Source organism: Periplaneta americana, chromosome 7, assembly GCF_040183065.1.
Source record: "Periplaneta americana isolate PAMFEO1 chromosome 7, P.americana_PAMFEO1_priV1, whole genome shotgun sequence".
NCBI lineage: Eukaryota > Metazoa > Arthropoda > Insecta > Blattodea > Blattidae > Periplaneta > Periplaneta americana.
The window spans coordinates 117,790,654-117,817,696 of NC_091123.1; the positions used below are offsets into that span (position 1 = coordinate 117,790,654).

The following is a 27,043-nucleotide window of genomic DNA, read 5'->3' on the forward strand; positions in this document are numbered from 1 at the left end:
TGGGAATACCAAATTCATTAAAAATATTATACAGGGACATCATTTTATTTTTTCTTCAATTTTTATTGTGCCTGAGTTTTTTAATGCACTTCACTCCTACCCCCTCTAAGGTCCCTGAGCCAAATAACGCCATGTATATCTTTAACGCCACCCTATTAATCTCTGTTAACGATACAAGTTTTCGGTAGTGCACTACTGTAGCCTGCATTCGCTTGCAATCTAGTGATGAAATGAGTTGCTAGCTGCCCTCTGACATTTACGAGTGACATGATATTCCAATCTTTTCCTATTGTGTGTTGATAGTTCTTATATCAAGGTAAGAGGCAATATTTTATTTTATTTTGTGTGTTGAGCAAATAATAATTATAGTAAACTAGGCTATACATTTTCATGATCCTTAAACATTCTTCTATGCATAGAAAGTATTTGCTATCTATAACAGTTGAAAATGTCAGAGAAACAGGCATGTCATGTTATCAAGTACTCAGTAGCGCTTTAACGCCATGTGGCGTTAAAGGTCTACAGACAAAATTTTAGGTAGTGTTAGTACAAAGGCTGACAGTACAGCATCAGCAGACTGTTCTGGCTAGGAGAGGTGCAAGAAAGAGCATCTGGTTGCATCTGAGCACGCAGAAAATGACACAATAAATTTATTGTTGCATACGCTAATGCTCTTTGTACACGTATGGTTATCTTCAAAAGCCGGCGTTTGTAGCCGGAATGGGAGACAGATATGCCTCTTGGAACAGAGACTGTCATGAGTGCCAAGGGCTCTATGACAACTGCTGTATTCGTCTATTGGCTTGATCAATTCGCCCGATATAATATGGCAGGAGAGGTGGTGTTGATATTTGATGGAGCATCATCTCATATGGACGAAAACATTACAAGTGCCACTGATAATTACGGAATCACATTGCATTGCCTTTCCAGTAATACAACACATGAGCTGCAACCCGTGGATAAAGTGCAAGCACTAGTTGGGTGTGTTTTATATGTGAAGAAGATCGTGTTGAAAACATGTCGTTATGTTCATATTGTGCGAGGTAATTACATTATAAGTGTGAAAACATCAGGAAAATCACTAAGCTTTCAACTTACAAATGCTCAGAATGTGCAGTGATGATATTGGTTCAATCGCTTATCGAACTCTTAATTTTTTTTATTTTACATAACTTAATTTTTTTGTTTTACTTATTGGAAAGCATACATATTAAACTAAGGTAAATGTTACGTTTTTTTATTTAACGACGCTCGCAACTGCAGAGGTTATATCAGCGTCGCCGGATGTGCCAGAATTTTGTCCCGCAGGAGTTCTTTTACATGCCAGTAAATCTACTGACATGAGCCTGTCGCATTTAAGCACTCTTAAATTCCATCGACCTGGCCCGGGATCGAACCCGCAACCTTGGGCATAGAAGGCCAGCACTATACCAACTCGCCAACCAGGTCGACTAAACTAAGGTAAATGCTTTTGTGTTTAATAACTTTCTACTGTGTCGCACTGTCTCATTTTTTTAAAGTAAGGAGTCACTGGAAAACATATTTTCCTAATCCATCTGGTGTTTCAGTTTCAGATCAAGAATCTTTCATTAGTATTGAGTGATTTTGTATATTTTATTAACAGAAACTCAAATTTAGTTGCTTAGTTCAATTTGAATAGGTTACTTTAAAATAGGTGGCGTTAATTAGACAACCTGTTCCTAATAACGCCAGTTTACAAAGTTTTCCCATTTGAGTTCTAATTCTTGTTCGATATATATAATATATCCATTTTCATTGTGCTATTTTGTTAAGATAAGATTACAGTTTCTATTTCATAATTTTCGTGTCTGTACATAACTTATTTCCAGAGCAAAAATGATTGAAGTGTTGAGGTGGCGTTATTTGGTACGTGTACCTTACTGTAAACTTCCAACAGTCTCCACACAGAACCAAGGCCGCGTATGCAAGTCGCCTTACGGTAAACAGTATTGAGTTGGTGAGTATAATACGTTCCAGAAATATGTTCGCGTTTTCCAGTGACGAAAGAGCGTTCAATATTGAGTCATATTTTCGCACATGTACTGTCGTCCATTTGCCTACGACGCATCCCGGTTTTCCCCACCCGCTTTTGCTCGCTCCTCTGTAAAGGCTAGTGGCTGGGCTGTCTTTGATCTTTTCTGAAAACATTAATTTCTGTTAAGAATTGGACGTCTATGTAATAGTATACAACTGTTTAAAATAGCTTAAATAAAAAGGCCTCGTTAAGTAATTAACTGTCACGTGATTTCCCCCATTTCTACGACCCTGCAACAAAACTACTTGTACGGACAGCAGATAGCATGTCTGAGTAATGTTATCTTTTCGGATCGTGCAGAAGTGAAGAAAGAATTTACAGTACGTGAGGTACTCTTTTATAGAGTAGGTACAGAATTATTTCAACATGAGTTACTAGTACGAAGGACGAAACTGGTAATTGGAATTAGGTACAATAGTCTATAGTGAGATAATATGCACAAAAGAACTGAAGCCTATATCGAAATGAATGGCCACCATTTTAAAAAATGTGTTTAAATATCCATATTATGATTATTTTTAAATTTAATTTAATTTTATAAATTGTACGCTAATGTGCTGTAGACAGTATAATATACACTGCATAATGAATACATCCGAATGGATAGCTCAGTTCGTGAGTAAAAACACTTATTGTTAATACAGTACTGTATTTTGTTTAAACAAAAACCTAATGAAAATTATCAAACTCAAAATCGCGAAATTTCCTAGTTTACGTAAATGGATGAACTACTTTTCTTCCCTCCTATACCTAGTAAAGTGATTTGTTTGTATTTTACGCCAGTATCATCCAACTTTAGTCGCGGAAGGAGATAGCAAACGGTGTTTCCGGTTCTCAACCGTTAATCCAAAGGTATAGCCAGGTTAATATTAAAAATGTTAGTAAAAATAAAATGTTGTCCCTGTATAAAACTTCTTCCTTAACCGAGTCAAATGCCTTTTTTGAAACCTATGAATAACTGATATACTGTTCCCTTATACTCCCATTTTTCTCCAAATATCTGTCGAATACAAAAAGTCTGATTAATAGTCAATCTATTACGCCTAAAACCACAGTGATGGTCCCCAATAATTTAATCTACATATGGAGTTAATCTTCTTAAAAGAATATTGGACAACATTTTTTGTACGACGTCAACAAAAGTGATATTCCACGTAAGTTACTACAGTTAGTCTTTTCCTCCCTTCTTAAAGATAGATACAATTATGGACTCTTTCCATTGTTCTGGTACAATTTCTTTTTTTCCAAATAGCAAGCACAAAGTTATTAATTTCGCTAGGTAATGCGTTTTCACCTTCTTGTATTAATTCTGCTGGAATTTGAAACTTGTAGCTTTTCTATCGCAATTTGGACTTCAGAAAGTGTGGGTTCGTGTATAAATGGCTTAGCAGTTTGTATTTGAATTTCGTCCTGATCATTTCTATTTGGCCTATATACATTTATTAGTTGACCAAAATAGTTTTCCCATCTGTTCAGGATGGAATGAGAGTCTGCAATAAAGTCACCATTTTCATTCTTGATTACGTATACCCTTGCCTGATATCCGTTCTTTAATTCCTTTATGGCCTTATATAAATCTCTAATGTTTTTTATTCTTACTATTTGTTTCTATCTCATTTAGTTTTTCTTTTAAGTAATCTCTCTTTTTGTTCCTAAGTGTACGGTTTGCCTGTCGTCTTTCATTGAAATAGGCCTAATTATCTCTTTGCCTGGACTGGATCCTGTAAGAATTTCAATTTTGCCTGTTTCCTTCTTTCTACTACCATACAACAATCTTCATCAAACCATGGTGTCTTTTTCATAGTTTTATAATATTAATAACCTATGCTCTGCTCAGCTGCAATTTTGATATTATCTCTGATATTTTCCCACACGCTATTAACATGTAACTCCTCAACTTAGTCGGAACTTCCTAATGCGGCAAACCTATTTGAAATTTCGACCTGATAATGTTGCTTAGTTTCGTCGTCTTTTAATTTCGGAATATTGAATTTCTTAATATTAACTTTTCGCTACATTCACTTAGCTACTGTTAGTCTTTCTCTTAATTCTCCAATTACCAAATAATGGTCAAAATTACAATTTGCCCTCCTGGAGGTTCGAATGTCTACTATACTATTATTTTTTGTGGTCGTGAGGTATATACAGCACATACATACATATTTCACTGTATTATTTAATAAAATTCAATACATAGATAACATTATTCAACTGTAACTTTTATTTTTCTCTAAACGTTAAATAGAGCTCTTTAAAAATTTCCTCGATTGCCATCGTCTTCAATATACTTTAACATTATTTAATTTAATTTGAGTGTATTTATTTTGATTTCATAAAATATCACATTCTGAGCACTTAATATTACAATCTTGTTTATGATTGGATTATTTAATATAATTTTCATGATTATAGGATAGTATTAATGAAAAGTCATGATTCTTACTGGCCTGTGTTCAATTTCATGTAATAATATTGAAAGAGAGACCGTATTATATTTTTTTCGCTGTTTTCATAATAGTCTATCGTTCATAAGTTAGGTGTATGTAGGTTTGTTTCACTAGAGTGACCAGACATCCTCTTTTGTCCGGACATGCCCTCCTTTTTAGGCCTTTGTCCGGGTGGATTTTTAAAAAATCAAGAAATATCCTCCTTCTCGTAACTTGTATGGCTGATATTTTGAAATTATCTGATTTGACGTCTTTTTCAAGTAATTTGCCTTTAGGCTGCAGCAGCATAGACGGAATATACTCTTTGCCAACGATCATAAATCTCTTTGCTTATAAAGTAATATTAAATTTACATTTTTGCGCCCTTTTTATGTATTTTGATAACAATTATAGTTCCCTTGGCTTTAATATGTAGTTAACTGTAAAATAATTTTTATATTATTGACTTTTATCATATGTAATGCTGTAATAAAATAGATATTGACATAATTTTAAGTATAATATAGACCTAAGGCTAAATCTAAATATATACTTTCTGTCCTCTTTAGTAATTGTAGTTCCCTTGACTTTCATATGTAAAATCACTTATAAAATCATTATTATTGTTTTATTATAATTATTTTCTAATATTGATATACGTTAAGTATGACATAAGCCTAAATCTGTACTGCAAATATCTTTAAATAAAATAGATATTGACTTAATTTAAAGTATAATATAGGCCTAAGCCTAAATCTAAGTACATATTTTCTGTCCTCTTTTTTTCGAACAATATCCTCCTTTTTGAAGCTTTGTGTCCTCTTTTTTATCGATGTGAATCTGGTCAACCCATATTTCACTTAACAACATTGTTAAACACATAAATTGAAAATTCTTACCTACTAATTAAGTCGTTTATATTAAGACAAGATTTATAGTTACCGTTTATTATAATTTTAAAATACATTTTTTTTTTGTTTTTAATTCGAAATATTTGTAGTATTCATTTTAGTTATTTTCAGTTTAATGACAGTGCTTTACTCAAAACAATTAATAGACTTGCTTTGAAAGTTTTCTGAAGATGATATTTACTGTTGGCTTAATGTTTATTGGCTTACGATTGTGAAACATGGACACTCACAAGAAAATATTGTCAAACTATTAAGATTTTAAAAAAGGAAAATATTGAGAAGAATATTCGGGCCAATTCTTGATTTTTATCTCAATAGTGGAAATTTCATCATTAACAGGAAATTCATTTACTTAAAGAACCAAACGTGGCTAAAATTAAAGCAAGACGAATGAAATGGATTGGACAAAGATATATATATATATATATATATATATATATAAAGCAAAACAACTAGCCAATCTGTAATTGAAATTCCAGAAGGAAAACGACCATTGGACAACCACGATTGCAGTATTTGAACAACATTAATGAAGATATGAAGTTTCTTGGGAAGACCATTAAATGTGGAAATAGAGACCAGCAGTAGCATATTGTTTATTCGGCAGCGAAAACCTTCATGGCTTTTGAAGCTACATAATAATAATAATAATAATAATAATAATAATAATAATAATAATAATAATAATAATAATAATAATAATAATAACAATAATTATCTCATCTTCTCCTATAAAAATAAACTATTTTTGTATATATATATATATATATATATATATATATATATATATATATATATATATATATATATATACATGCATACATACATATACAGGGTGATTCAAAAGTCGCGCGACATAGGACATCTCCGTTATTAGTGTAAGTACAAAAAATAGTTTCAAATAAATGTTTTAGATATTGGTACGTGTAGTACATGTGCAAAATTTTAAGAAAATCGTAAGAGCCATTTTTGAGAAAATTGCAACAAACATGTTAGCGGTTCAAGTAAAGTACCAGTTTGGTTAGAAAAAACGCATCCAAAACTGAGATGTCACATCTCTGGAGCGTACGAAACTTAAATTAGGAATGTGGTTTAGGTCGCGCGCCGTAATTAATAAATTGTGTTTTTTGTGTAGACAGGTGAGTAAGTGCTAGTTTCACCAGTGAACCGGGCAGTAACAGACAATGTACAGCTGTCAAAAAAAAGTGGCCGCACTCGTGAACAGCGAATATTTTCAAAGTCCACTTCGGGTCGCGGCGATGTTACACGATGCATGTGCTTGTACAAGGAGATCCGGAACTATGAAAGTTTTCCATATCTGCGCCTCGTAGACCAGCGGTAGAGTGCTTGTTTAATGATTCAAAGGTCGTGGGTTCGGGCCTTCTTCAAGTTTTCTTTCTATTTTTTAATCGTTCTTTAGCGATGTAAATGATATTCAAATTATCATTTATATCCAGTTATCGTTCTTTATGGATATCACGTTATTTATATTTTGTTATAGTTCTTTAGAGATATGAATAAAATTCAGGTCATCATTTGTATTCTGTTATCGTATTATAACGATATGAATAATAATTATTATTGTATCTCCAATGGGGGTTAGCCCTACTTTACATATGTATGTTAGGGCTATAGTTTTATACACAAAAAAGATAAGCATAAAGAGAAATGGAAAAGAAAATTAAATTAGCTTACGTGATGTAAACAAAACATAAACAATCCGTAAATTAGGCATTGCGAATGCAAAACAAATATCAGGTATCAATTTGAAACATACAAAAAAATTAACAACACACATACGTAACACCTATAACACAAATATGCAGCTTTCCGTACCATACATCATAAATTAATACACAATAGTCACACAAACACAATCAAACTATAATTACGACATTGCGACGACATCCAGCATCCCATAACTGATTCACATACATAACAAATCAAGCATCCGTTACAACACATTCACTTCAACACAGTAACCACACTTTTAAAAGTTACAAATTTGGCTCCAAGAAGAATAAATAGGACACTGTTACTAATTACTATTCTTCTACAATTTCTTAAATAAATCTGTGAAATTCTGATATGAATAATATTCATGTTTTTTATATTGTTATCGTTCTTTAGCGATTTAAATAATATTCAAGTTATCATTTATATTCTGTTTTCCTTCATTAGCATTATAAAACAATATTCAAGTTATTTATATTGTTACTGTTCTTTCGCAATATATTAATTAAACAAACCGATATTTATCATTTATATTCTGTTATCGTTCTTTAGTGATACTGTATAAATAATATTCAAGTTATTTATATTGTAATCGTTCTTTAGCGATATAAATAACATAAATTTAATATTAGGTTTGGAAAAATCCAGTTGCATTATACTGGTATTAGTTTTTCTTTTTGTATTATTACATTATACTATCTTGAACCACAATAAAATGAAAAGGAGTAACGAGGAATTGAACCTGAGATGTTGACATCTAAATTCCGACGTTCGTCCGCTGAGCTACGAGAGCAAAGTGTGGAAACATTTTCGGAAAAATTGGCCCAATCACACTCTAAGATTTTCTGATGATTCGTAGAAGCTAGTCCAGGATGCGGGGGGCAAAGGCTAATTGAGATTTCCCGGTCTCTGATCGGGTCAAACATCCTGATAGAATTAATATTTAATCCTTGCCGTGACTTTCGGTGAAGTCCGGAGGGCCCAATTAGTCAAATCCACTCTCGTCATCTCCACGCTTGGGCCCCCTGGAATTTAATAAGATGCGAAAGAGATAGTGGTGTGCGGAAAGCAACGGGATGTTACCGCATTTAGGCCTATCCTTCCCAAGAAAACTGCAAACATGAACAAAGGAAGCTTTTAATAGAAGAAGAAGGATCTTCTGCGGACCTCTGGAAAAAGAACTAAGGAAGATACTAGTGGAGTGCTTTGTGTGGAGTGTGGCATTGTATGGTGAAAGAACATGGACATTACGACGAAATGAAGAGAAACGAATTGAAGCATTTGAAATGTGGATGTGGAGAAGAACGGTGCGTGTGAAGTGGACAGATAGAATAAGAAATAAAATTGTGTTTGAAAAAATGAGTGAAGAAAGAATGATGCTGAAACTGATTAGAAAGAGAAAAAAGAATTTGTTGGGTCTCTGGTTGAAAAGAATAATAGACAACATTAGGATACGTGGATCATATGCGGAGACTAAGAGGAAGGCAGAAAATAGGAAAGATTGGAGATTGCTGTGTTTGCAATGAAAGACCTGCCCATGGACAGAACATTTATGTGTGTATGTTCAGAATGCCTGGAATATCATGTCTAAGAATAGTCGCTATTTGCAAAGACTAGTCAATTCCATGCCCACTCGACTGCAAGATGATCGAGATAAGAGGAAGATAGATTAAATATTGAATTGTGGCTTTTTGTTTTGTTTTTTGAACACTTAATTGTTTGAATGTTTTAAGGCCGACGCCAGTAAATTTGTTATGTTTATGCCACGAAAGATATTTTATTGAGAATAAAATCTTTTTTCTTTCCATTTGCAGCCACAATATCATAATGATAAAGTCATGGCATAATATATTAATGAACCTGATGTAAATTACTAAAATAATCATAAAAGAGAAAGGAGCCATTATGTCTAGTTTGTCTCTCTCAAAAACAGAACAAAGAAGGACATAAAAAGCACGAGGTTGTATTCGAACGCAGGACCTCATGAATAAGAGGCCTGAACGCTACCATTATGCTATCGAATAACACACAGTATACTTCAATTATAACTGTAGATATCAGGCAACGTGGTCCAACAACATGTAACATCGCCTGTCTCCGAATTGTAGCGAAGATACCCGAAGGGAACTTTGATTCAGGAGAGCGGCCACTTTTTCTTTTGACAGCTGTACACAATTCCTGAGAGGGTGGAAATGGTTCTCATCCATGCGGGAGGCCTGAGTCTCCGGGAAGCAGCAGAATAATATCACAGACGGCATCCAGATCAACCTACCCCACGTCACGGAAGCATTGATCGTTTAATGGAACAGTTCAAGACAGCAGGCAGTATCGACGACAAAAAAAAAACGTTCAGGGCGGCCTCGTACAGCAACAGGGGATGCAAACGCAGCTAGTGTACTAGCTAAGCTGGTAGTCAGTCCATCACGGTCAACCAGGGAAGTGGCGCAAGAATGTGGCACCAGTCAAGTGTCCGTGTCCAGGATACTATCCGTCAATCATTTCTATTCCTATTGTATGCATTTTGTGCAGGAACTGCATGAGGATGACACAGATATGCGGGTGCAATTCTCTGAGTGGTTTTTTGAACGACGAACGCACCAGCCAAACCTTGAAGCTGATATTTCTTGGAGCGATGAAGCCTGTTTCCATTTGAACGGAACAGTGACTCGACATAACGCTGTGTACTGGGCAACCGAGAACCCCCACATAGCTGTAGAGGCTCATAATCAGTTTGATCCAAGATTACATGAGTGGTGTGGCATACACGGGGATGTTGTCATCGGTCCCGTGGTTCTAAACAACAAGCTTACAGCTCCACTGTACAGATAGCATCTCGAGGCTGCCCTACTTGGATGATCTGCCCCTAGAAAGAAGACGTGGGTTTTTCTTTCAGCAGGATGGAACACCACCGCATTTCAGATTGACACTTCGTGAATTGCTGAATGAAGTTATCCCTGGGCGTTGGATCGGTTGCAGGGATCCAGTGGAATGGCCGCCTAAGTCGCCAGATTTAACGCCACTTGACTTTTTTATCTGGAGACATCTCAAGTGTGTAATTTACAGGAACAGGCCCCAAAAACTGGATGAACTGCAGGAAAATATCAGGAGAGAATGTGCACAAATAACACCTGCAGTGTTACTTAATGTGCGGAGCAGTTACCTCAACCGTGTATGGATGTGCCGTCAACAAAATGGCCACCGATTTGAACACTTACTCCATTAGTGTGCCTGTGGAACAGTTACACAGGTCGTGAAAGTTTAAGTGCTAAAATGTTTCAGTTTGCCATTGTGACTCTCAACTTACTCACTTGTCTACACAAAAAACACAATTTATTAATTACGGCGCGCGACCCAAACCACATTCCTAATTTAAGTTTCGTACCCTCCAGAGATGTCACACCTCAGTTTTGGATGCGTTTTCCCTAACCAAATTGGTACTTTACTTGAAACGAGAACATGTTTGTTGCAATTTTCTCAAAAATGGCTCTTACGATTTTCTTAAAATTTTGCACATGAACTACACGTACCAATAGCTATCTAAAACATTTATTTGAAACTATTTTTTGTACTTACACTAATAACGGAGATGTCCTATGTTGCGCGACTTTTGAATCACCCTGTATATACACTTTTAGTTATTTTTAGTTTAATGCACTCCTCCGCTGTGGTGTAACTGTTAAAATGATTGACCATGAAACGAACGAGCCCAAATTCAAATCCTGGTTGGGACAAGTTAACTGGCTGAGGTTTTTGCGGGATTTTCCCTCAACCCATTAAGAGCAAATGCTCTTAATGGGTGGAATAACGGTCAGCGCGCCTGGCCGCGAAACCAGGTGGCCCGGGTTCGATTCCCGGTTGGGGCAAGTTACGTGGTTGAGGTTTTTTCCGAGGTTTTCCGTCAACCCGGCAAATGCCGGGTAACTTTCGGTGCCAGATCCAGGACTCATTCCACCGACATTATCACCTTCATCTCATTCACACGCTAAATGTTGATAAAGCGTCGTAAAATAACCTACTTAAAAATAATAAAAAAGAGCAAATGCTGTAGCTTGACTCTGGACTCATTTCGTTGGCATTATCATCTTCATCTCATTCAGACGCTAGATAACCATAGAATTTGATACAGCGTCGTAAAATAACCAATTAAAAAATGTAATGTATATAAAGTGCTAAAAATTAAGAGACAACTTTGTTCATATTTATTATTCTGTTTAAACATGGTAAAATATATGGATATAGATATTTATTAATAATGGTTCACAAAAAGTACTTAAACTTAATAAATTACAATTAACATATACACGAATAGCAATTATACACAATAAATATACATTTAATACGTAATTTTCCATGATATATCTATTTCAGTTTACGTTGGCTTTAACTTGCACTTACGTCTAGTTTTTAGTGCAAGTTTCAACCAAGCGTGTTTATTTTTAAAAAAATCCTTAAAACTTATTTACATATTACTTTTGAAAATTTTTTTAACTCAACAATAAACAAGTGTACATCAATAGATCTTGTTGCTCTATTTGTCCAATAGTTATGTTTAATTTTTAGGTATTCTTTTACATAATAACTTATTATTTCAAATAATAAATTACGCATTGAGGTTAGCAGATGTCTACATACTCTAAAGTCATCAAACTGAAGTCGCTGAATCGGTACATTCAATATGTAGGGTAATCTTTATAGTAAAATATAAAATACAAGTAAATAATTAAATTACTAGGTATCATTTTTAAATATTTACAACATAACTGTCAAAAACCATTACAAAAGACAGAAAATTTCAAAAGTGGTCCCTTAATGTGTTACCAGAAAGACTATATTATCTTTATTATGATCTTCTTGTCCATTGCTGAAGTTTTATCTTATTTTCAGCATTCTTTATTATTATTTTAAGAAATATCACATTCTAAGAATTTGAAGTTTTAAATTTGTTTCTTTTAAATTCAATGAGAAAATTATCTACATTAAGAATTTTTCTGTACACGTCGACGTAGCTTTTCTACTGATCCAGGGCTGTGCTTGAACGTGGTTCAGGATTCATTCTTGAAGTGATTACCTCATTTTATTTTTCCGAGGTTTTCTCCAACCGTAAGGCGAATATCAGGTGATCACATGACTAAATGTAGTTGGTACAGCATCGTTAATTAACCGATACAAAATTATGCTTTTAATAGTTACAGTTTATTTAACTTCGTTTGTTATATAAGGTGACCAGACGTCCTCTTTTATCCGGACATGTCCTCCTTTTTAGGCTTTTGTCCGGGGTCCGGGCGGATTTTTAAAAATCAAGAAATGTCCTCCTTTTCGTAACTTGACATTTTGAAACTATCTGATTTGACGCCTTTCTCAAGTAATTTGCCAGTAGGTGGCAGCAGGATCGACGGAATATACTCTTTGCCAACGTTCTTAACTCTCTTTGCTCCTCTTTTTGATAATACTGTAATTATAGTTCACTTGGCTTTCATATGTAAAATCATTTAATATTATTAAATTTTATCGTAAGTATGCTATAATGAAATAGATATTGACATAATTTTAAGTATAATATAGCCCGAAGCCTAAATATAGATAGATATTTTCTGTCCTCTTTAATAATCATAGTTCCCTTGACTTTCATATGTAGCTAACTGTAAAATCAATTTTATTATTTTTATCATAATTATTTTGTAATAAAATAGATATTGAAATACTGTTCTTTTAAGTATGATATAAGCCTAAACCTGTACTGTATGTTGATGTGCTTAAAAATATAATATAGCCCTAAGCCTAAATTAAAGTATATATTTTCTGTCCTCTTTTTTCGAACAATGTCCTCCTTTTTTAAGCTTTGTGTCCTCTTTATATCGATGTGAATGTGGTCATATATATATATATATATATATATATATATTACTCTTTACGGACAGCCAAGGTTTCAGTTTCATTTGTAATAAACACATCAATAAAGCTGTATACGAGTACAATAATTTCCCTACTATGATCTTAAGAGATATTTCTGGCCTCAATAGTACTTCGATCCACCTGACACCATTTCCATTAGCCTACTGCCGGTCGCAAAAACTCGGAGCGGTTACAAGAAGGAGCAAATGAATTAGTTTTGTGCACGAGCTTACTCGACTTGCCTTTTTATTCTCCGTCCCAATGTCTGGAACAATGATTGACTGACGTGATGCGAACTCCGGAAAACAGTGGCAGTGATTCTCCCCGCTCTTGGGAGAGAAACGCAGCGGTTGATCCCAATAGATCACAACTAACGTCTCATTTTTTTCCGTTACAGTGATTGAAATGATTCCGCCCTCTTTTCTCTTAAACAGACACTACCCTGCCCCAGTAGCAGATCACGAGATGGTCCACCCTGGTATAAATACCGGTACTGGAGACTGTTCTCTTCACCAGTCACCTTCTCCCAACTCCAGAGAGAGCAACTCAACGAGTAAGCCTCTTGGAAGCCTTCTCCTGGTGAGTTAACATCGAAACGTTAGAACACAGCAAGTATTCTGTATCACATTCTATCTATACTTACGAAACTCCTATTTAAAAACACAGAACTAAATCTGAATGAGCAAATATGGGATAACTTCAATTGTTTTGTTTATAAAAATATTTCATATGTTTCATAGCCTCTATTGCTGTTCAGAAAGTATTACGTTCAACTGAAAATTCTACGGACCAGGGTTCGATTCCTGGCAAGAGTAGAGATTTATCTAACTTCCATTAATACTGAGTGCATGTCCCTTGTTTTTGCTATGTGTTGCGGTAAACAGCGGCTTTATGTCATGCTGTCCGTACAGTAAGGGAGATCTGCTACCTACGAATGCCTAGTTTTAGACCAAAATTCCCACAAGAATAAGGATGGAAAAGTACCAAATGATTCAGTCTTTATAGAGAACAAAATATAAGGCGTACGTATTTTATGTATAAAAATTAAAATTCGAACATTTACTTTGTCATTTAATTTTTTTAGTGATAAACTGTTAAACGAACGACTATTACATCGTCTTTATAAGTCGGAAACTCGAATTCAAGTCTTGCTAATGCTGTTGGAATTGAGGTGGACTTAGTTACGCTGAGACAAAGTTACGATGTACTCTCAAATTCTCTGCCATTATTGAGCAACTTCTCCATTAATAATATCTACTGGTCCAGAGCTGGCTAGAGCGTGGGTTCGATTCCCGCTTGTGCTGATTACATGATTGGATTTTTCAGAGGCTTTCGCCGACTTTAAGGTGAATTTCAGGTAATGAGATGGCAAATCCTCTGCATCATCTCGCCAAATACCATCTCGCTATCCATCGACGCTAAATAACATAGTAGTTGATAAAGCGTCGTTGAATAACATACTAAAAATAATGAATTGGTGTAATTTAGATTCACTTCAAAGGATTGCACCGTAGGCAACGTCCAAGCAAATTAGATGAGAGATGACCGGAAAATATTACCTGGAGCCCTCTATTAGGGCCATTATTTTACGTGTCATGTTTCTATTTAACGGCCGCTCTACGTGAAAACATTATAACAATATCTCTTGCTAGGTATTTAGTTCAAATCTTAAAATGTTGTGTGATGAGAACACCTTGTGGAACTGTAGTTTGAGGTAAATCAATTTCGTGATGTGAAAGTCAAACATGTAACTCATTTCAACGCGTAGCTACACGATTTAATTTTGCGGTTCATAATGCATCTATTACAATCTATTAATTCTCTTCGGAAACTACAATTCCTGACATACTTCAACATTTTTTACCGGGTGGCTCTTCCGTTTAGTCTTTTCTGTCTGTGACTAGATTTGACAGATTGGAAGCCATATTACAGTAGTGGTTACAACAGTTTTTATTTGTCTTCCTTTGTGAATGCTAATCAATCCGAGACCACTGAACGCACGAGCTGTTTGTTCGTCTGAATTGGATTTCTTATGCTTGTTTTCACGGAATAGTGATGGTGAATTTTTTGTATAGATTTCTTCATTACCAACATAAAATTCAAACAAAAATTGCCTTGTTCTTACAAAATCCTGAAATCCGTCTTAAGCTACTAATCGAAGACAGACAAATTCTGTGGGATATCTTTTATACAATATAACACACTTTCTATAAGTTAAAGTTGTTTCCTATCCATCGGATATTTTCCATAATCGTAGCGGAGTTTATTGGAAGTCGACCTGTATTAGACGAACACGTGGTCTGACTCTAGTTATGTTGTGTTATGACGATGTCTAATCTGCATTTACTACATTTGAGCACAACAAAATAACAACGAATAACTATTTACTCTCTAAACATGAATTCGAACTCGTGATCCTTTCTTCTTAGCGTTATAACTCTGAACTTTAGCCCTTGTGTACACTGTTTTGTTTTCTGTAATCACATTAAAAGTAACAATCATTATCGACAAAAAGTGCACTTTTTACCTGTTTTTATATAGTCGCTTAATCTCCTAGATCATATCGCGTCTGTCTATAATTTATTGTTGGAAATGCGCTGTTGTACCGTATCTGGCTATTATTACATGATAATTGGGGTCTAATCTGGTGTTTGTCTTTATTGAACTGAAAATTAGTAATATTTAGTCCAGAAAACCCACGGAAAAAACATCGACCAGATTGGTGGATACCGGGGATCGAATTCTAAATCTCCCAAATGCTAGTGTAATATGTTACCACTGAATTACCTAGCTCGGTAAGAACACTTTTTAAACTGTAATTGGAAATGGAAAATAAACTACCGCTTTGTGCGTTCTAGTAATGATGCCTTGAGTCAGAATAAAAAGAGAGTTAGAGAGAGAGAGAGAGAGAGAGAGAGAGAGAGAGAGAGAGAGGCGAGTCTGTACTGCTCATCATAGCCTCCGCAGTACCAGGGAATAGAGTTCGGAAATCTCATTCCGTGTTCGAGTGCGCCAAATAACTTAAATGCTCATTTATTGTAAAGACATTTTCTCTTAGTAATTTAATTACTTTATTTCCTTACTTTGTATCAATTACTTTATTTATTTATTTATTTTATTTATTTATTACCTTCCTCTCTTTTTTCTTCTCATATTCTCCATCTTAACTTTCTCGTCTCCTCTTTCTTAACCTTCCCTTTTTCCTCTCAAGCCTTCATTTCTTCTTCCTCATCTTTCATCTCATCTTCCACAATCTAATCGGTCATTCCTCTTTCTCAAGCTACTTCTTCACCTTCTCTTTCTCATCATACTCATTTGCCTTCTCTTTTTCCTTTTAATCCTCCATCTTATTTTCCTCTTCCTTAACCCAACTTCTTCGTCCCCTTTTTATTCATTCACATTCTTTTCCTTTTCATACTTCTTTGGCCCTTTTCCTTCTCTTTTTTTCTTTTCCACTTTCCTCTTCACATTTCTTCGTATCTCAGATTCTCATTTTCCTCTAGTCGCATTCCAAATGTGTTCCAATCTTCCAACCTGCACTTCTTGAACGTTCTGCATCAAGTCCACTGAGTCTATATTCCAAAACTTGTTTCGCTGCACTCAGTGGGTTCATCCTTGCTCGTTCGTATCAAGCTATTACTAATCTTATTATTTATATTTGTTATTTGTTTGTTAGAATAAATGAATTATATTTTCACATAGATTTTAAGTTTAAAAATTTCTCTTCGGAATTTAATTTGAATTTCGATGGCTAAGAAGTGATACCTCGTATCTACAAAAATGGTAATTTAGTTTAACTACGATACATTATTATTATGTTCATAAAACTGAACAGTCAACTAAAATCCAGGAATGAAGAATTAACTAAAATTTTGTCTTCGAGTGAAAGTTCTTCAAACAGAAACATAATTATATCAAAAGTTTTCTATTTTTATTCACCTGCAAATTTACGGATACGAGGTATCATTTCTTAGCCATCGATTTATATTAGCCTTATTGATATATAATATTATCACTTCAATTTTATTCTTTCTTTCCAGTATCCGTTTGGTTGAGAGCAACTGCATATCAAGATGAAAGTTCAATCTGTCGTATTCTTGATTTGCTTTGGTGAGTGATATCAAATCGTCTACATTCCTTTCTTTTGCTCATTACAGCGTGTACCTATATTTATTTTGGATACTAATGTACAAACCATAAGTAAACAATAGGTATAGTACCGCTACGATTTGTCCTTCGTTCCTACTTGTCATATATTACAATACTAAATTCACAAAGACTGTTAAGTATGAACTCCAAAAACCTTACGTTTACCATTATCGCCACTTTGACTCCGGACTTTATACACCAAGAGTGAGTGTTTATGTGATTCTTTCGTGACAATGAATATATTGAAATGGACTCAGTTTGGCTCGCAAGCGCATTTGCTTTAATCCATTGGAATTTTTATTCTGGGCCAGCTCCAGATGATTGTGCACCCAACAACAGTAAATGGCTAACCTGAACTATAGCAAAGAGTAGTAGTTGCGTTTAAAGGCATTCTGTATTTTAATGTGTGTGAACACCTCTGAAGAGACATACAGCAGCATGAGTGACCGCTCATGGAAAACAATTACAATACTTCTGTGAAATTTGGTTCTTTCAGTATGACTTCTCATTTAATAGAAACAAGCATTTTAGACCAAATTGCATTTATTTTATCGGAGTTTATTTCGTTTCTACATCTATTAGAATATGCATTACAATAACACAAAATGTAAGAGTTTTAGGACGCAAGTTCATATATTTATATGAAGTCTGTATTTGTTTTCATTTTTCATTTCATTTTATTTATTGCGTTCCATAGATATTACATTAGCATTAAAGTTTTGTATTCCATAGATCTTACATTAGCATTAAAATTTTACAAGATTACAATTTTTTGGTAAGATGAAGTGAGGTGAGCCGAGGATTCGCCATAGATTACCTGGCATTTGCCTTATGGTTGGTGAAAACCTTCGAAAAAACCCAACCAGGTAATCGGACCAAACTGGAATCTAACTCAAGCCCGATTGCAAGCGTAAACAATTCAATAATTGAGCTATATAGATTACTATTCAATTTAAAGCATATACAATATTTCATCAGCCAAGCTATACAAAAATGTACAATACATAGTAAACAGATTAATTAATTTACAGGCATACTTTAGTTAAGCTATACAAAATTGTATAATTCATATCAATTAGATTAATTCAATTTATAAGCATAAACAATTCATCAGTTGAGCTATACAGACTACTATTCAATTTACAGCATATAAAATTCATCAGTTAAGCTATACAAAAATATACAATACATAGTAAACAAATTAAATTCAATTTACAGACATATTTTAGTTGAGCTATACAGAATTGTACATGTCATATCAAGTAGAATAATTCAATTTACAAGCATAAACAATTCATCAGTTGTGTAGAACGTATGAGTATGTAGAAATTTGCTTAATTCTTTTCTAAACCTTTTCTCATGGTCCTTCAAAGCTTCAAGATAATTAGGCAGTGCATTGAAGATTGCAGGACATGAATTCTAAATTTTGGAACATATTTTTACATGATGTTCTTTTATGCACACGAGCCATTATTCTCATAGAATATCTCTCTAAAGTGATGTCGTTTATTTAAGAAGGACTCTTTTTTTTTTCTTTGCAGACTTGAACTTATATCATAGTGCTTTCTGAAATTGAACCTAAATGTAAAGTACTCTTTTAATTAACATTGAACTATAATGCATTCTTCTCAATTCCTGTACATACATATATAAGTGTTCTGTCCATGGGTAGGTCTTTCACTGCAAAACTAGCATTCTGCAATCTTTCCTATTTTCTGCCTTCCTCTTAGTCTCCGCATATGATCCACATATCTTAATTTCGTCTATCATCTGATATCTTCTTCTGCCCCGAACTCTTGTCCCGTTCACCATTCCTTCCAATGCATCTTTCAGTAGCCAGTTTCTTCTCACCCAGTGACCCAACCAATTCCTTTTCCTCTTCCTGATCTGTTCCAGCATCATTCTTTTTTCACCTACTCTTTCCAACACAACTTCATTTCTTATTCTGTCTGTCCACTTCACACGCCCCATTCTTCTCCATATTCACATTTCAAATGCTTCTATTCGTTTCTCTTCATTTCGTCGTAATGTCCATGTTTCTGCCCCATACAATGCCACACTCCAAACAAAGCACTTCACTAGTCTCTTCCTTAGTTCTTTTTCCAGAGGTCTGCAGAAGATGCTCCTTTTCATATTAAAAGCTTTCTTTGCCATTGCTGTCCTCCTTTTGACTTCCTGGCTGCAGCTCATGTTACTGCTTATAGTACATCCCAAGTATATGAAGCTGTTCACTTGCTTTACTTCCTCATTTAGAATTCGCAAGTTTACCTTCTTTATTTTTCTTGCGACAACTGTGGTCTTCATCTTCAATCTTGTATAGTGCTCTAATTTTGCGAGGAAACCAGATTACGGTGGAACCCCGGCGTACAGTTTCCTGCGCGTCATTTTCAATCAATTACCTAGTACTCCAACAACAGTCTCACACACACGTTTCGGTAAAATTCTCAGAAGCAACTAACTGCTGGGATGTTTTGTACAACTGGCTTCCCACGCTGCGGTCGGGAGAGCAGGAAGTCGGCCAGCGGCGGAATGATGCGAAGTTTCCTCGTAAAATGAGAGCACTATATTATGTAGGTTATTTCGTCTCTGTAGAATGTTACCCACGGTATGGCATAGTTGCGCCCCGCGGTGAATTGGGAGGCCTAGGCATGGCATAATTGCGCCCCGAAGAAACCAGGTAGCAGAAGGGACATAGCATAGTTGCTCCCCGAAGAAATCAGGTAGCAGAATGGACATGGCATAGTTGCGCCCCGATGGACATAGTACACACGAAAGTGATTGTCATAATATAAACAAAACACTTACAAATATTACAGTGATAGCTGCATTGAAATCAGGTAGGCCTAGCATATGATCAATTTTACTATTTAAGATAACACTTTTTTATCGATCACACACAATAAATGAACTGCATTTTTTGTTTGTACATCGATATCTTAACCTTACGGTACAGGGTTTCGAAAATTGAAACTTAGAACCATTGTGAATTATTAACTCTTTACTCTTTTCACTAAACTTAACATTCATTTTAAATTAACCTCACTATACGCCACAGACGGTGTGAAAATCATTAATAAAATGTCAAAGACTGCTAAGCCCCTATATTTCAACGGGCTCACTCATTTGAATATGTCAGTTAACAAAGTACTGCCAACTTCATGGTGTTCATTTTAACGGTAGGCTATCGATAATCACTGCATAAACAGTAGAAAAACAGTTAATAAAATATTGCCAACTTCATGGTGTTCATTTTAACGGTATCGATAATGAATATTAAATCGCATAAGAAATCAACAAGGTTGGTTGATTACGAGGTTCGAGTTTCCGTAGTGTCTTTTTCTCTACCTATTTCATCGGAGCGCAACTATGCCATCCCCTTTTCTCTACCTGATGGGAACGGGGCGCAACTATGCCCACAAAATAGGGACCCTTTTTTATCTGCTGCATTTTATCTGACCGTGGGGCGCAACTATGCCCTGCCCGTTACGCAAGCAATATTACTATCTAATTAAACATAACCATGTTAGTACGGTACAGTTGCTTATACATACGTATACAAAGAATAACTACATATTACAAGCATTTCTAAGTGCGTAATTGGCAACGATAAAGTCAGTTTTTCTTTGATGACGATTTCTAGGTGTTGCTGCCTGCATACCAGCTGACCAAGCAGCCGAAGAATCAATCGCCCTGGAAACCAGAGTAAGTTATATGAACTCAATTCAATTATTTTGATATTCTCCCGGATGTCACAAATATCGAAGTTTTTAAATACAGTATATAAAATGCAATGAAACTACTTTAATATATATATGGAGACACACAAATTGCAGGCTTTTCTGTTAAGACAGTAGGCTACTGCCTTCATAATTTTTACTCTTAGATAATTAGAGACAGACACAAAGAAGATATCACATGACTAGAGGTAGAAGTTTGTTTGGTAACTTTTCTAGCTAATAAATCATTTTTATCATTAAACTTATTTCATAAGAGCTACAATGGCTGCATCTGATTATGAGAACTGAATCATTTAATGAGAAAGAGCTCTAACCCTTATTACACCAAGTTACATGATTCTCTTCTTATTATTCTCTCAGAAAATTAAATTTTTTGTTTAGCTTTCATTATATTGAGATAGAAAGAGCAAAATTAGATGTCAGAATTCTGAAGAAAAGACACGTTTTCAAGAACTCAGCGAGAAAAAGTTTTGGCATACAGACACAGAAACAAAATTTGGGCTATCTGAATTTTCCAAGTTTCAGTTATAACATATTGCGCATGCTCAGTATGTTATAACTGGAACTTGGAAAATTCAAATGACCCAAATTTTGTTTCTGGGTCTATGCAATCTGTCATATATACAATATCTTTGTATAGCATTTTGTACAAAACAAACAAACGGATTTTGTTCATAATCAATAGCATATCTATAAGTTCATTCTTCCGCGAAGTACATAGTACTGTACATGAAATACAATAATGTTTTGCGATTTTTTTTATTTTAAATTCTTATGGGAAATTTAAACAAAATTATTATACTTGTATGCCAAAAATTTGTTCTACCAATATTTTATTCAACATTTTCTCAAGAAATAGTAACAAATGAAACATTATCAAGTGTGTGACATCGGAAAAATTTGATCCAATGCATTACTTATATTCTAGTTAGCAGATTGGATTTTTCATGTTTGTAGGTTTCTCCATCAGCGAGCGTATATTAACAATTGGATGAGCGTTGAAAATATGTCAACTCGTGAAATTGGCAGTCTACGTTGTTAGTAGGTGTTAGAATGTGTAGAGAACCCAGACTGTGGGGAATGTTGTAACTTTGTGAAAGAAAGAGATCTGTGGACATGTAGTCTTGGATAATCTGATAGATCTTGATTTAAAACAATGATTATTTTAGTTGCTATAGCCTATATTACGTAAAATGAGAAAAAGTGTACGTATGTGTTCATCTTCTATTGATATCATATTCTGTAGACTCCGTTGAATCTTATACCAAGTTCCGAAGGAATGCTGGTAACTTTACTGCACTGGACCCTGGAATCATTTAACTGGAATTACCACCTTCATTTCACACTTACGCTAGAGAAGCTTCGCAGTTGATAAAGCGTCGTAAAATGAACCAATTTGACAAATGTTCTGGATATAATAATAATAAATTAAGCTTCCCTTATGAAAAGGTTGCCAGATTTGACAAAGTGTATTACATATAATTTGGAAACACACCTAAAAGGTAAAATGATTTACATTTGAAACGGTTTGGGAATCGAATATACTAAACGTCAGAAAAAGTTACACCTAATTAGCGTTTGTGCTCATTTGCAGTTAAGAAAGGGATAGTAATATCATCAGATATGTTAGAATGATTTGAATGCCATATACCGCGAGAAAAATAATAGTACAGATTTATTGGCATTGATGTCTAAACTAATCAATAGTCATCGGTTAAGATAACTTGGAATTTCTATTATCACTTCCATACAAGTGATTTCTCAATATCCCTCCATAATGAAAACATAAAATTTATATCTTTATCAACAATGAGTGTGAGTTTGAAGTATCAGAAATGCTAATGCTTGATGTACTGTACTAGAACAGTTACACTAATGGCAGAACAGTTACAATATTCGCCTTATTTATTTGAAATTCGTGGATCAATCTTGACCCATCTAATGGATTGTCCCAATCTGTCCTCCACAACACAGGTAGAGAAGTATTGGGAAGCAAGAGAGAAGATGATAGCCATCCAAATATAAATATATTCCATCATTCTTGCTGAGATGAACTATTTTTGTACTCTTCTCACTGTTTATTTGTATATTTGTTTACTTATCTTACACTAGTGCATGTGTCCACACCTGTGGAGTAACGGTCAGCGCGTCTGGCTGCGAAACCAGGTGGCTCGGGTTCGAATCCCTGTCGGGGCAAGTTACCTGGTTGAGGTTTTTTCCGGGGTTTTCCCTCAACCCAATACGAGCAAATGCTGGGTAACTTTCGGTGCTGGACCCCGGACTCATTTCACCGGCATTATCACCTTCATATCATTCAGACGCTAAATAACCTAGATGTTGATACAGCGTCGTAAAATAACCCAATAAAATAAAAATAAAAACTATTGCATGTTGCCATTATCACGGCTGAAGATGAATTCTATAGCCCTGCATTAAATAAATAAATAAATCTTGACAAAGAGCGGGTGATAAGAATTCTGAGCATCCTATCTACGCCGTAGATTTTTGTTCAATTTAAAGGAGCTTTCCCTCAACGAGGAGCCTTCAGACAAAATTTACTGGCAATTTTTCACTCATAAAAAGTTCAATTTTTTTAGTCATTATCTTCTCCCATCAGCGTATAAACGGAGGTAATGAAGTTCTCTTACCACAGGAATGGAATCTGCCTCTGACAGTCTTGCAGATTCTAGGAAGTTGTTAGTTGGCCATATCTGGAGAAAATGAAAGTCAACAAAATCGGATACGAGAAAAAGAAAACGATGTATTTGTTTCAGATTAAGCGTGAACATTCTGACAACGAGAATGAGCACGAATTTGGTAACCTTGGCTCAGCAACGAAAAGTTTCGGCTTCTCTGGTGGCTACGGAGGCAATGGAGGCGGTGGACATCACGGACACGGCGGCGTTGGATACAGCATTGGAAGCGGCCTAGTGTCCATCGCAAAGGGGGCAGCAGATCAGGCTAACATTGCTATTCAGAACCAATATGACGCAGGCGGTCAGGCAGCCTTCCAGGCAAAGAACCAACTCGCACAGAATGCCCAGTCAGCCGCGAACACAGCGCAGGCTGCTCTGACTGCCAAGAGAGTGATTGTGAACAACCTGGAGGCGCAGGCACGCGAGCAGGCAGCTCAGGTAGAGTCAGAAGTTCAGCAACTCAACCAGGCTCAGCGTGCTGCTGCAGCTGCTCAACATGCTGCCCAGAGAGCTCAAGACCAGGTACAGTTGATTCTTCTCTCTGCTATTTTAATTGTTTCATAACTTTCAGGTATAACCTTTTGATTAATATTATCTGATACCATAATATTGTAACAACTTTCGTAATAACTATTTTAAAGTTTTTTTATATATAATTTCTAATAATCGTGTCTCTTAATACAAATTTAAAAGAGTCGCAATTTTTATGCTCATAAAATAAAAGTTCGTTTACATTTTCATCGTTCGATAATTTTGAAACAATTTGATTAATTATTCATTCTGCCGGCTACAAATAAAAAAATATAATCAATGGTTATATTCAACTATCGAATAAATATACTTAGCTGATAGTATCCATGACCAATAGAGGAGATTTGAGAGTGTGCAAGAACCTTAGGAACACGGACTGTCATTTTACCGATCAACAACTACATTTCTTGGTGTACTGTTCAAGATATATAGTATGTACCACTTAAACAACTTCCCTACAGGTATGTAATTGAATAATTAACCCGACGCTGGTCGTTATATGATCATTTTGCTAAGTATAAAATTGAAATGACAATCACACCAAAATGGAAGAGGTTGCAAGTTTGTCCAAAACTCTAACTGACATTTAAATGTTCTCTATTACCTGCTATCAGAATTTTCTTCGAACAATACACTATAATCTGTAGAGGAAGTATTTGTCAGGCCAGTAGCTCAGTTATAATGGAATAATTACTGTCATATCTTTGTAAAGTCAATGAATTTCTAATTCTGTTCGGGTTTATTATTTCTCTTTAAAATTTCCGAATGCTTTCCTTGAATGCGCCAGACAAATTACCATTTTCTAAAATAAAGTAAAGTTGTGAAACTTGGACTCTAGCTTTGAGAGAGGAACAGAGGTTAAGGCTGTTCGAGAATAAGGTGTTTAGGAAAATATCTGGGGCAAAGAGGATGAAGTTACAGGAGAATGGAGAAAGTTACACAACACAGAACTGTATGCATTGTATTCTTCATCTAACAAAATTAGAAACATTAAATCCAGAAGTTTGAGATGGGCAGGCATGTAGCACTATGGATGATCCAGAAAGTTGGAAGACTTGAGGAAAGGAGAGCTTTGGGAAGGCCGAGACTTAGATGTGAGAATAATATTAAAATGGATTTGAGGGAGGTTGGATATGATGGTAGGGACCGGATTAATTTTGCTCAGGATAGGGGCCAATGGCGGCCATGAACCTCATGGTTCTTTAAAAGCCATTTGTAAGTAAGTAAGGTCTCTTTGCAGTGTGAAAACTAGTTGAACGTAATAGGGCCTAGATGTATTAATGCAGGTACCTACTGAGTAGGCTCTGATGATGGTGTGAAGGAGCACCGAAACGGCTGTAAGCCATACGCGGTTATATAATTTAACACTAGTAAGTTTGTCATTTAATCAATCATTTATATTTAAGTGTTAAAAGTAGTGTACGCATTATTCAAGATGGAAAGCCGAAGTCTTGAGAAAACACGTGTTGTCACTTTCAATAGGTATTTCACCCCTCTCAAAATCTTCCAGACCTAACTCATACTATACACACTCGTGCGCTTTTCTGTTATTTATTATTCAGAAGTTATAGTACGAAAAATCCAATGCAGTGCTGACCTCAGCAAAATACAAGTATGCGACCATCCGAATGACTTTGTATATAGCGCCCTCTTCTGGGTTAAAGAAGAAACTAATCATCAGGTCCATTTGAAGGTGGTTAAGGTTAGATGTTATTTTGAACAATGATAACCATATACTGTGATTAACTCCTGTGCCTGTTAATACAGTCTAATTAAACCATTGTTTGCTGTGTTTGGCAGGTACGTGCACTGACTGCTGCCCTCAACGCCGCACAGACCAATGCTGATCAGGCAACTCGCGCTGCTAATGAGGCTTCTGCTGAACTGGCATCTCAGAGCAGCATGGTGGCGACTGCCGAGCAGCGCCTGGCTCAGACGAAGGATCAGCTGGCTGATGCTCATAACGACCTGGAGGCTACAGAGCAAGCCGCCCTCCGCGCCCAGGCAGCAGCACAGACTGCTCAGGCCAATGCCGCCAAGCACGCTGTCGGCCTCCACGGGGGTTTCGGAGGTGGCGATGGCTTTGGCGATGCAGGATTCAGGGGAGGCTTCCACCATCATTACTAGAATAGTTACATAAATTTTTATACCACTTAATTTTTATATATACTTTTGTAATCAAATATTTTGTTGGTGAACTTTGTTATTCAAGCTTTTGCTTAAAATATGTTACTGCACAAGATTCTTTGATAATAAAATGATGCTTGTAAGCTAATTGGGTAGTGTTTTTTTCCTTTTATGGTAATCCCATAATCACCAAAGTCGCTTTATGCTAATGATGAAAGTACCTGTCATTTTATGACTGCATGGCACTACCTACATACTTATGGCTTACAAGGAACCCGGAGGTTCATTGCCGCTCTTACATAAGCCCGTCATCAGTCCCTATCCTGAATAAGATTAATCTACTCTCTACCATCATATCCCACCGTTCTGAAATCCATTTTAATATTGTCCTCCCTTCTAAGTCTAATACTCTATGAATATTTCTGGATTCGTCCATACGTACTACATGCCCTGCCCATCTCAAACGTTTGAATTTAATGTTCCTAATTATGTCAGGTGAAGAATAGAATGCATGCAGTTCTGCGTTGTGTAACTTTATCCATTCTCCTCTAACTTCATCCCTTTTAGTCCCAAATGTTTTCCTAAGAACTTTATTCTCGAACACCCTTAACTTCTGTTCCTCTCTCAAAGTGAGAGTCCAAGTTTCACAACCATACAGAACAACCGGTAGTACAACTGTTTTCTAAATTCCTACTTTCAGTTTACCTGAGCGCAGACTGGATGACAAAAGCTTCTCAAGCAAATAATAACACGCATTTCCCATATTTATTCTGCGTTCAAT

General features: G+C 35.5%; 1 protein-coding gene across 1 annotated transcript; it reads left to right on the top strand.

Annotated features, from left to right (window-relative positions):
• Nucleotides 1-720: 720 nt before the first annotated feature.
• On the top strand, nt 721-26,410 carry LOC138703387 (antifreeze protein Maxi-like). The gene is made up of 7 exons (XM_069831213.1): nt 721-1,464; nt 1,854-1,981; nt 13,457-13,601; nt 17,063-17,132; nt 20,812-20,873; nt 23,683-24,126; nt 25,936-26,410. The coding sequence occupies exons 4-7, from the start codon at nt 17,096-17,098 to the stop codon at nt 26,260-26,262; spliced, it is 870 nt and encodes a 289-aa protein (XP_069687314.1). The 5' UTR covers nt 721-1,464; nt 1,854-1,981; nt 13,457-13,601; nt 17,063-17,095; the 3' UTR covers nt 26,263-26,410.
• The last annotated feature ends 633 nt before the right edge of the window (nt 26,411-27,043 follow it).